The sequence below is a fragment of the Manduca sexta genome, chromosome 16 (genome assembly GCF_014839805.1).
Source record: "Manduca sexta isolate Smith_Timp_Sample1 chromosome 16, JHU_Msex_v1.0, whole genome shotgun sequence".
Lineage (NCBI taxonomy): Eukaryota > Metazoa > Arthropoda > Insecta > Lepidoptera > Sphingidae > Manduca > Manduca sexta.
This window is the reverse complement of record NC_051130.1, coordinates 4,327,384-4,337,224: the sequence shown is the minus strand read 5'-3', so window position 1 is coordinate 4,337,224 and position 9,841 is coordinate 4,327,384. Positions and strand designations below refer to the sequence as shown.

The window sequence follows — 9,841 nt, the reverse complement described above, 5'->3', positions numbered from 1 at the left end:
AAAGAAATATGGTGAATTAATCCGTCATAAATAGAATAGGCAATAATTAAGGAATCGAAGAGTTATTTGGCATAAATTTAATAATTCTCAAATAAGATTATTTTGAGATGTTTGTTGATGCATCCTTGAATATAGGTCTTCTCACACCACTTATGGAATTTAATACTTCGAAGTGACCGTCATATGGAATTTAATTATTACTAGTTTTATTCATAAAAAACCAAGTTACACTTTCGGATTGTATAAAATCAAGTTTCTTGAACAAATTGCGGACTCCCTTGTTCTCTTCGTCGCAGAAAGCTAATGCATCCTTGCCATCCTCGAGAATTTTATTACAGACCAGCTTCAAAATTATCTCTGCAAATCCCTTCTTTCTAGAATCTTCTAGAACGAATAGATGTCCAAGAGCACCCATTTCGTTGATAAATGTCCAGGCGACTAGATTGTCGTTTTGGTATAACCCATAACCATTTTTAGAGATTACGAGCTGGTTGAAGTACCATTCAGACCCTGGGTATCGATATGGCCATTTGCTGTTGATGAGTTCTACGTGGTCCTCTTTTAGGTAGTCGAAAGTGATGCCAGGTGCTAAACTGAAAATATAGAAATTAATACACAAATTTCAATTCAAGTGGCACACACGCACACTCAAACCTTATCACCAAAGGGGTAGGCTGAGGTGCAACTAATAATAATAATAATAATAATATCAGCCCTGTATTATATACTTGCCCACTGCTGAGCATGAGCCTCCTCTACTACTGAGAGGGATTAGGCCTTAGTTCACCACGCTGGCCTAGTGCGGATTGGTAGACTTCACACACCTTCGAAATTCCTATAGAGAACTTCTCAGATGTGCAGGTTTCCTCACGATGTTTTCCTTCACCGTTAAAGCGAACGATAAATTTACAAAGACTACACACATGATTTTTAGAAAAGTCAGATGTGTGCCCTTGGGATTTGAACCTGCGAACATTCGTCTTGGCAGTCCGGTCCACACCCAACTAGGCTATCGCCGCTTAGGTGCAACTATTATTGGGCACAAATTTCACATAGCGGGCTGACACTGACCAAAAAATCCAACACCACTTCGTCTAACCCGGGATGTTAAAATTCGCTATAAAATACCACCTATCACTAAAGTCGCGTTACGTGTGCATGTGTCTCTCTCTCTCTCTCTCTCTCTGTGCGTGTTTGCGCGTGCGAGTGTGTATGTGTGCGTAGATGCGTGCGTGCGTGTATTACACACTTTTATTCCGTAAAATATTTTTCAAGCGATGAGCAACACTCGGTAGAAAAAAACTACCAGAAAACCTTCAGTAACCCCTAGTTCAAGCCAAAACGCCTACGTCATCCTAGTAGACTTGAGTCAGCACTCCATCAGTCCCCTCGCAAGTATAAAATATTATTAATTGCTCAATATCGAAGGTACAATCCCCCAGCGCTGATTCAAACGTCCATTCATCTTTATTTTATCACTAGAAAATACTAGATTTTGTATTATTCTGGATTTGCTTTTATAAGCCAAAAATCTAGAAATTGGTATTGTAAATGACATTTAATTTATGACAGTGGGAACGATATTTGCAGTATAATACTCAGTGCAACCAATAACTAAGCAAAGTTAGTGTGGCTTAGCTCACATAGCTTTATTTGTTTATTGCTGCATAGTCGTTCTCAAATTATAGCGTGACTAAGAGAAACGGGACATTCATCTTTACATATACAGATAATGCTAAACAATGGTGTTTGCACAAATGGACGGATTGCATCAATATTAAAAACTGCTTACCTCACGTCAAATCTTGGTTTGTTCTTATCTAAATAATAGAAGAGAAAAGGTTTCGCTTTAGTTACTTCCAATCCAAAATCGCCTATAACTCCATTAACACAAGTCACAATGTGGTCTGGCGCGAACGGTACTAGAATAGTTTTGTTCCAGTTTATTATATTAGTTCTCCTGAGTGCTTCTTCTAATTTTTTCGTGTCGTCTTTGGGACATAGTATCATGATTTCATAAACTCCTTCCTGAAAAATAATGGAAATTAAAAGTTATTAGGAATATGCTGTTGATGATATTTAAGTATGTAATGCTAAAGCATGCAGATACTATCAATTTCAATAAATTGTCTGTTCCAAACAAGAATAAGATACATGACAGCAAAGAGCAAGCGATAAATCAATTTCGTAAAATTAGTTGCACAGTTGATTAGTTAAAAAAGTAGAGCAAATGGAGTAACATCAGCCTTTTGTGAAGTCAGTTAAAAAATAACTTAAATGCCATTAAAACCCACCTTCTCATTGACGCCAACCATGCCATTCCACAAATCCCCGTAAGGACAATAAACTTTGAAGCCGTAATAGAACCCTTGCTCCAACCAGCGCCTCTGCGTCTCTAGCGTGTAGTACGCGGGCATGCCTCGGGGCCAGTCGGATTTGAACACTCTCTGTAAGTCCGACCATTTCTCCACCGGCAACAATTGTAGAGGATCTTGCATTATTATTGTTTTATACGATTTAATTTCTACCTCTGGCGCTTTTGCTTGTTTTAAATTAGATTTCAATTTGAATTTTATATATTTAGGAATTCGTATTTCGATTTATTGTTTTGAAGAAATCAAAGAGCAGTTCTGGAATTTAAATATTGCTTTAAAAGAACATATATTTAAACCTTTTTCTAGGCGGATATCATGATTTGCAGTTTCTAAATAAACGGAACAAAAAAAAAACGTTCATTACGAACAAGTCGAAACAACATATAAATCAGTATCGTTTACTTTTTTACAAAATTGATATGCAAATAGAGCTATGCTGTAGTTCACACATAAATTAGTATTGTAAACTGATATTAATTTAAACATTCATGTTTTTTGTTTTCTAACTTTATCATGAACATATATAGCTACTTTACTTTACTAGCACTGGCACTACATATTACAATAATATCAACTCAAATATTAATATTTAACCCATCATTCCATACAATTAAAATTACTTACTCGCAATTTCCATTCAATACAAATTGTAATCTGTCCACGCGCTATTATTGTGCGCCGCGACCTAAATCCTTGGAACGACTGATCAGTCGGCGTCAAATGCACTATCTGTTGTGTAATATATCTAAAGTGCCATAAACTGCGACTGCCTCTGTGTTATAGTTGTGTTGCAGCAAGACTGCCGCGCTGAGGTTTCCAATTCAAACGCCGGGTCGAGTAAGATTTTCCGCTCAATATTTTCTGCCCGATACAGCAATAAGCTCGCTCACTATCACATCATGGGACGGAATACACATGGCAAAAACTGGGTGCAATAGACAATAGTCTGCCTCAAGGGGGAAAAGATGTTAGCGTGTCCTAATGGACATAGTCCCGCCTTAAGTGTTCACTACACTCCGACGACCAATACAAATTTAAATAAATTCTTCTTACATTTAATACAAGGTGCAAACACTTAAACGTATGCAACAGGTAAATATTTTTTATATTTTTATGCTTTTATAATTTAACTTGTTGCAGCGTATTTTTTAAAAGAAAGGTACTCATTTATAATCAGTTGATAGGTATATGGGACTGCGAATAGGTTTATGAATGGAAATTTTCACAATTAAAAAAATATAATGAAATTCAGTTATTTCAATTATTATTAGTTTTATTCATAAAGAACCACGTTACACTTTGGGATAACGTAAAACCCAGTTTTTTGTACAAATTGCAGGCTCCTTTGTTGCCTTCCACGCAGAAAACAAATGCATCCTTTCCATCCTCAAGCATTATATTACAGAGCAGCTTTAATATTAACTCTGCAAATCCCTTCTTTCTAAAATCTTCTAGAACGAATAGATGTCCGAGGGCTCCCATCTCGTTGATAAATATCCAGGCGACTAGATTGTCGTTTTGGTATAATCCATAACCATTTTTAGAGACTATGAGCTGGTTAAAGTACCATTCAGACCCTGGGTACCGATGTGGCCATTTGCTGTTGATGAGTTCTATATGATCTTCTTTTAGGTAGTCAAAAGTGATGGCAGGTGGTATACTGGAAATAATAAAAATAATTTATTACGCTATACACACACATATACACAGACGCTTTATATCCCCGCAGGGGTAGGCAAAGGCGCAACTATTATCGGGCAGAAATTCAACATTCTGGGCTGGTACAGACAAGATAAACACCTAAGATGTTTTTATTACATAAATATGTTGTCCGAACTCAATACTGGCAAGACGAAAGCCAGGCAATTGCCCGACATTCATTTAGTCAACCTCCAACCACTGTCGCGACTAGCCGGCTTACTAACTTTTTGTATTTTTATAAATAAAATGCCTTCCTGTGTTTTTAGACTATGTACAAATTATACTCCAACTGTGAATGAAAAAAATACACTATTTAACTTATTTTTTTAACTAATAAATGCATTTTATTCGACTGTCATGGCGACGGGGCGGTCGACGCTCGGACCCCCATTCGGGCACACTCAAGCCGTATCAATGCGAGCCGCTAGGGCTTGACTATGGTAAATACTGCGCTGTTTTTATGTCCAATTTTGTTTGTGTATGACGCTCTATTAGTAAAACGTCATCGAGAAACACTATATCATTTCGCCCAAGTCATTCGGAATGTTAAAATCCACGTTGTGTGTGTGTGTAAACGCAGATAATATGAGTTTTTTTTTCGGGAAAAATCCTTCACTCCCATTCCAAAGCCCCCGCGCACCGAATGAGGCCCTCAGCGTCACAGCAGCATGAGGCCTACCTTTCACGCTACCGTCCATCTTGGAGTCACCAAACACTAACTGCGGACGGCCCTCTGCTGACCGCCCGCGATCCCCCGATGGCCCCTATTAGTCGCTTCTTACGACAGGCAGGGGACAGAGTGGTGGAATTCTCCAAACACCCCCAATCCACACGACGGTTAGCTCAAATAGCTGAGAAAACTACACTTTGTAAGCTATATAAACTTACATAGTTTGCGGTCTGCACATAAGTTGCTGTCTTACTGTTACAAGGTCCTATGTTAATTTTTAGTTTTGGTGCAAAAATTTTCATAATGGTAACAATTAGGAAAATCATGAATATTAGCTTTTCTCCTTAACATTCGGAATTATTGGAAATATTAATTGAAAAAAAATTATATATATTCATACAATATATTAACATACTTATAATTCAAATTGTTTATCAAATATAGAAAAGAACCTTGTCATGGTGAGCCAGCGAATTATGAAATGATATCTCAGCTGTGCTTATTAAATAGCTTATTTCTTGATCTGCAACTGACGCTATCTCTCGTTACAGATCTTCGAGATAACATTAGCTATACTACTGTTACATCCGTTGGCACTTGCCGATTATAGCGCCTACCCGAATGTGGAAGGTCGTGCGATGGAACGTTCACGAAAGATCTCGATGATTCCAGAATGTCGTGGAAACTCGATAACGGACCTCAATTCTAGTAACAAGTTCCAGACCGTTCCGGATCTTTCGAGAATGTTCCACTTTGCCATGCACGTATAAAAAATAGCTAAATACTGGCATTTGTACAAATGGACGAATTGGAGCAATATTAAAAACTGCTTACCTCACGTCAAATTTTGGTTTGGTTTTATCTAAATAATGGAACAGAGAAGGTATCGTAGTTGTTATTTTCACACCAAAATCGCCTATAACTCCATTAACGCAAGTAACAACGTGGTCTGGCGCGAACGGCACTAAAATAGTTCTGTTCCAGTTTATTATTTTAGTTCTCTTGAGGGCTTCTCCTAATTTTTCCGTGTCGTCTCTGGGACACAGTATCATGATTTCATAAAGGCCTTCCTGAAAGATAATGGAAAAAGAATTTTCAAAATTGTAAATTATTAGGAATGTGCATTTGATTATATTTAATTAATGCTAAAGCATCGAGCAGATACTATCAATTTAAATAAATTGTCTGGTCGAAACAGAAACAAAATACAACATGGCAGCAAAGAGCAAACGATAAATCGCTTGTGTTCCCAAATTTCCATGAATACTAATCAATTAGTTAAAAAATAGGGCAAATGGAGTAACATCAGCCTTTTGCGAAGTCAGTTAAAAACAACTAAAACTCCATTCAAACCAACTACTAAAACTCACCTTCTCATTGATGCCGACCATGCCATTCCACAAATCCCCGTAAGGACAATAAACTTTGAAGCCGTAATAGAACCCTTGCTCCAACCAACGCTTCTGCGTCTCTAGCGTGTAGTACGCGGGCATGCCCCGGGGCCAGTCGGATTTGAACACTCTCTGTAACTCCGACCATTTCTCCACCGGCAACAGTTGTAGAGGATCTTGCATTATTATTGTTTTATACGATTTAATTTCCACCTCTGGCGCTTTTGCTTGTTTGAAATTGGATTTCAATTTAAATTTTGTATAGTTAGCAAGACGTATTTCGATTTATTGTTTCGACGAAATCAAAGATCAGTTCAGGAATTTAAATCGTGCTGTAAAAGAACATTTATTTTAACCTTTTTTCTAAGCGGTTATCAAGATTTGTAGTTTCTACTAAACAAACAGGACAAAAAATCGTTCATAACGAACAAGTTGGAACAAGATATTATCACGAAATTGATATGCAAAAAGAACTATAATTTAGTTCACACATAAATTAGTATTGTAAACTCATATTGATACATTTATGTTCCTTTCATTTCTAACTCTATCATGCATATCATCACTAGCACTGGCACTACGAAATTAAGCTATGATTAAAACATATTACAATAATATTAACTCAAGTGTTAATATTTAACTTATCATTCCATACAATTAAAATTACTTACTCGCAATTTCCATTCAATACAAATTGTAATCTGTCCACGCGGTATTATTGTGCGCCGCGACCTAAATCCTTGGAACGACTGATCAGTCGGCGTCAAATGCACTATCTGTTGTGTAATATATCTATAGTGCCATTAACTGCAACTGCCTGGGTTGTATAGTTATGCTGCAGTATGAATTACACGCTGAGGTCTCCGGTACAATTCCTGGATCGAGTATGGTTTTTCTCCTCAGTATAAACTTGGTATTTTGTGCCCGAATAGTGATAACTCGCCCACTATCACATCATGGGACAGAATACACACGGGACACGAAAAGTGGATGCAATACTTTCGCCTCTGTCGACCTCAAGGGAGAAAAGATGTTAGCGTGTCCTAATTGACATACTCACGCCTTAAGTGTTCACTACACTGATAAACAAAATCAAAGAAATCCTCCTTATATTGAATACAAGGTGCAAACACTTAAACGTATGCCACAGGTAAATAAATTATATATTTTTATGCGTTTATAATTTAACTTGTTGCAGCGTATTTTTTAATGAAAGGTAGTCATTTATATTCGGTTTACAGAAATATGAGACTGCGAATTCGTTTATGAATGGAAATTTTCCATTTCCCTAAACATAGATAAATTCAGTAATTTCAAGTTCGAATTAAAATTTTATAAACATTTAATTGTCGACGAGACTTTGTTAGTCGAAATGTGAATGCAAAAGACCTTGCCCATCTCTTTAACTTTGAAGACATAATTATGAGCTTACTATTAAATGATATACTAGTTGTTTCTCGCGACTTCGCCCCCGTTAAGGGCCTTTCATGCCACAAAAGTCCCAAATTTACTGTACCAATCCAAAGCCTTATTCATATAACGCCAGTATCATGTATTTTAAAATATATTGCAGCTCTCATTTTTTTCCATCATGAGCAAGTTACCAGGATTAATCCAGGTGTTAATCCAGGACAAGATCTATGCGTGTGCCAAATTTCATCCAAATCAGTTCAGCTGTTCCGAGTTTACTTCTTACGCACATCCGAATATTCAACCTCCCAAACATTTTACAAACTTTCACATTTATATCAGTAACAAATTATGGTAAGATGTTATAGTATAAGATATAGCATTAGTAAGATAAGAAAGGAAGTAATTCTAAGTAGTCTAGCAGTTGTAGAATATTAAACGCGAGTATACTGGTGGTAGGTCTCTCATAATGTGAGAGTCTGCCTGGGTAGGTACCACCGCAATGTCTATTTTTGCCGCCAAGCAGTAGTGTGTAGTCACTGATGTGTTCCGGTTTGAAGGACATTATAACCAGTGTAACTACTGGACATAATAACACATTTCATGTCTAGGATGGCGAGCGCAGTGGAATACCAAACAATGCTTTGTAATTTATAGTGTTGGATGGTGTTTCTACTATTTATAGAGGGTCGTATCGCTTATACAAAGCAATAAAAATATATATTATGTAATTTCAACTCCTAGTGAAACGTTTTGATTGAAAAAACATAACTCGCTACAAAGAATTTTGTATCAGTTGTCATGATAATAAACACAGAAAATGCAGATGTATTCTTGGCACCTGTAAAGCTTCTTATTCATAAGCCTCTTTAGTAGGTTTCCTGTCCAACGTAGCGGAGTGGAGACGTGCATTTTATGCAAACTTGTTTAATCATTTTTGAAGCTCTGTTCTGTTTTAGTGAGAAAACCCTTTTGTTTGTATATAGTCAAGATATATTAAATGCCAAACTGTAAGCCGTCATCTTGGCGTTCTATTAAGGCTTTAAACCTGTTCGATCTTCGTATATGATTTCTTTTTTATATTATAAAATGAAAAATTATTAATAGGCTGTTATAGTTGGCCATAAAGTTTAGTTTAACGTTTACGAAGATGATTAAAGAAGTCAACATAACCTAAGGCATCGTTAAATTGAAGCTGGGTCGACGCGACAGAATCATTGAACATTAGATTTGAATCAATGTTAGTGAGAGGTTTTGCGGCGGACATTTGAAAATTGTTATATTCCATACATAATGGCGTACAGGGGCTTATCAAATCTATATATATAAAAGAAAGTGGTGTTATTTACACTATTTATAGGTAACTCAAGAACGGATGTACCGATTTGGCTGAAAATTGGTCGAGAGGTAGCTTAGAACCAGGAGACGGACATAGGATACTTTTTTCCTGTTCCCGTGGGACGTGATATAAAACGTGGTATAACAAAACATAATTTGGTATGGAGATAGTATAAGACCTCAGGAAGGTTATAGACTACCATCCCGGGAAAATATATAGTGGGACTTTTATCCCGGAAATCATCTTCAAGCGGGCGAAGCCGCGAGCAAGAGCTGGTATACAATAAAAAATAACCTTAATACCTCACAGCTTATTTTATTCCATTTCGGAATTGTTGCACGGTTATTTTAAAACACGTTATTTTTTTATTTTTTTATAGAGATACAAAGCAAAATGACCCCATTGAACCTGATTGTAAGTGGAGTGGTTTTCAATAGAACGTTGACTGACGAGAGATGATTACCCCTCGGCAGTCGACACAGCATGTTGGAATCGGATATACACAGGCTGATCCGGGAACGCGACACACTTACGTGAGCCAATGTGGCGAGTTTTAACACCTTTTGTACAGTGATCGCAATCCGCGCGGATATAAAATATATCTAGGAAAAGTTTTTATTGTAACAGTCGTCATAAAAACATCACCTTCAATGTCCTTATAAAATGTCATAATGTTGCCTAATCTTATAATATTGCACGTATTAACGATAAGAAAACAAAAACATGGTATCCGAGTTATGATGACGCACTTCATTAAAATTACCATAAGAACTTGTTTATCCTACTAATCCTACAAATAATATATGTGGGAAACGGAACGTGATTTGTGGGAGTGAGAGAGATGTATGGGAAAGAGGGAAAAAGGGGATAGGAAAATAAGATGGCGTGTGCGTAGTCGGGGGAGTAAGACGTTCATTTTATAAAGACGTAGTTTAAGTTTAAGTTGATTTAATTA

General features: G+C 36.8%; 2 protein-coding genes across 3 annotated transcripts; both read right to left on the bottom strand.

Annotated features, from left to right (window-relative positions):
• Positions 1–62: 62 nt before the first annotated feature.
• Positions 63–3,447, bottom strand: LOC115447582. The gene is made up of 4 exons (XM_037439186.1): positions 3,000–3,447; positions 2,295–2,630; positions 1,793–2,028; positions 63–593 (listed from the first exon to the last, which is right to left on the bottom strand). Exons 2-4 carry the CDS (start codon positions 2,496–2,498, stop codon positions 191–193), a joined length of 843 nt encoding a protein of 280 aa, XP_037295083.1. The 5' UTR covers positions 2,499–2,630; positions 3,000–3,447; the 3' UTR covers positions 63–190.
• Positions 3,448–3,594: 147 nt separating this feature from the next.
• On the bottom strand, positions 3,595–9,256 carry LOC115447581. Of its 2 annotated transcripts, XM_037439185.1 has the most exons (5): positions 9,189–9,256; positions 6,809–7,012; positions 6,117–6,469; positions 5,581–5,816; positions 3,595–4,035 (listed from the first exon to the last, which is right to left on the bottom strand). In XM_037439185.1, exons 3-5 carry the CDS (start codon positions 6,318–6,320, stop codon positions 3,633–3,635), a joined length of 843 nt encoding a protein of 280 aa, XP_037295082.1. In that variant the 5' UTR covers positions 6,321–6,469; positions 6,809–7,012; positions 9,189–9,256; the 3' UTR covers positions 3,595–3,632. The 2 variants fall into 2 exon arrangements, with proteins under 2 accessions (XP_037295082.1, XP_030030585.2); XM_030174725.2 differs by lacking the exon at positions 9,189–9,256 and having other exon boundaries at positions 6,809–7,158.
• Between the last annotated feature and the right edge of the window lie 585 nt (positions 9,257–9,841).

Coding starts and splice junctions, on each gene's coding strand:
- LOC115447582 (XM_037439186.1), bottom strand. CDS start 2,498: ATGCAAGATCCTCTACAATTGTTGCCGGTGGAGAAATGGTCGGACTTA. Junction 2,029..2,294: donor TGGTTGGCGTCAATGAGAAG/GTGGGTTTTAAT, acceptor ATTATTTTTCAG/GAAGGAGTTTATGAAATCAT. Junction 594..1,792: donor AAACCAAGATTTGACGTGAG/GTAAGCAGTTTT, acceptor CTATATTTTCAG/TTTAGCACCTGGCATCACTT.
- LOC115447581 (XM_037439185.1), bottom strand. CDS start 6,320: ATGCAAGATCCTCTACAACTGTTGCCGGTGGAGAAATGGTCGGAGTTA. Junction 5,817..6,116: donor TGGTCGGCATCAATGAGAAG/GTGAGTTTTAGT, acceptor ATTATCTTTCAG/GAAGGCCTTTATGAAATCAT. Junction 4,036..5,580: donor AAACCAAAATTTGACGTGAG/GTAAGCAGTTTT, acceptor TATTATTTCCAG/TATACCACCTGCCATCACTT.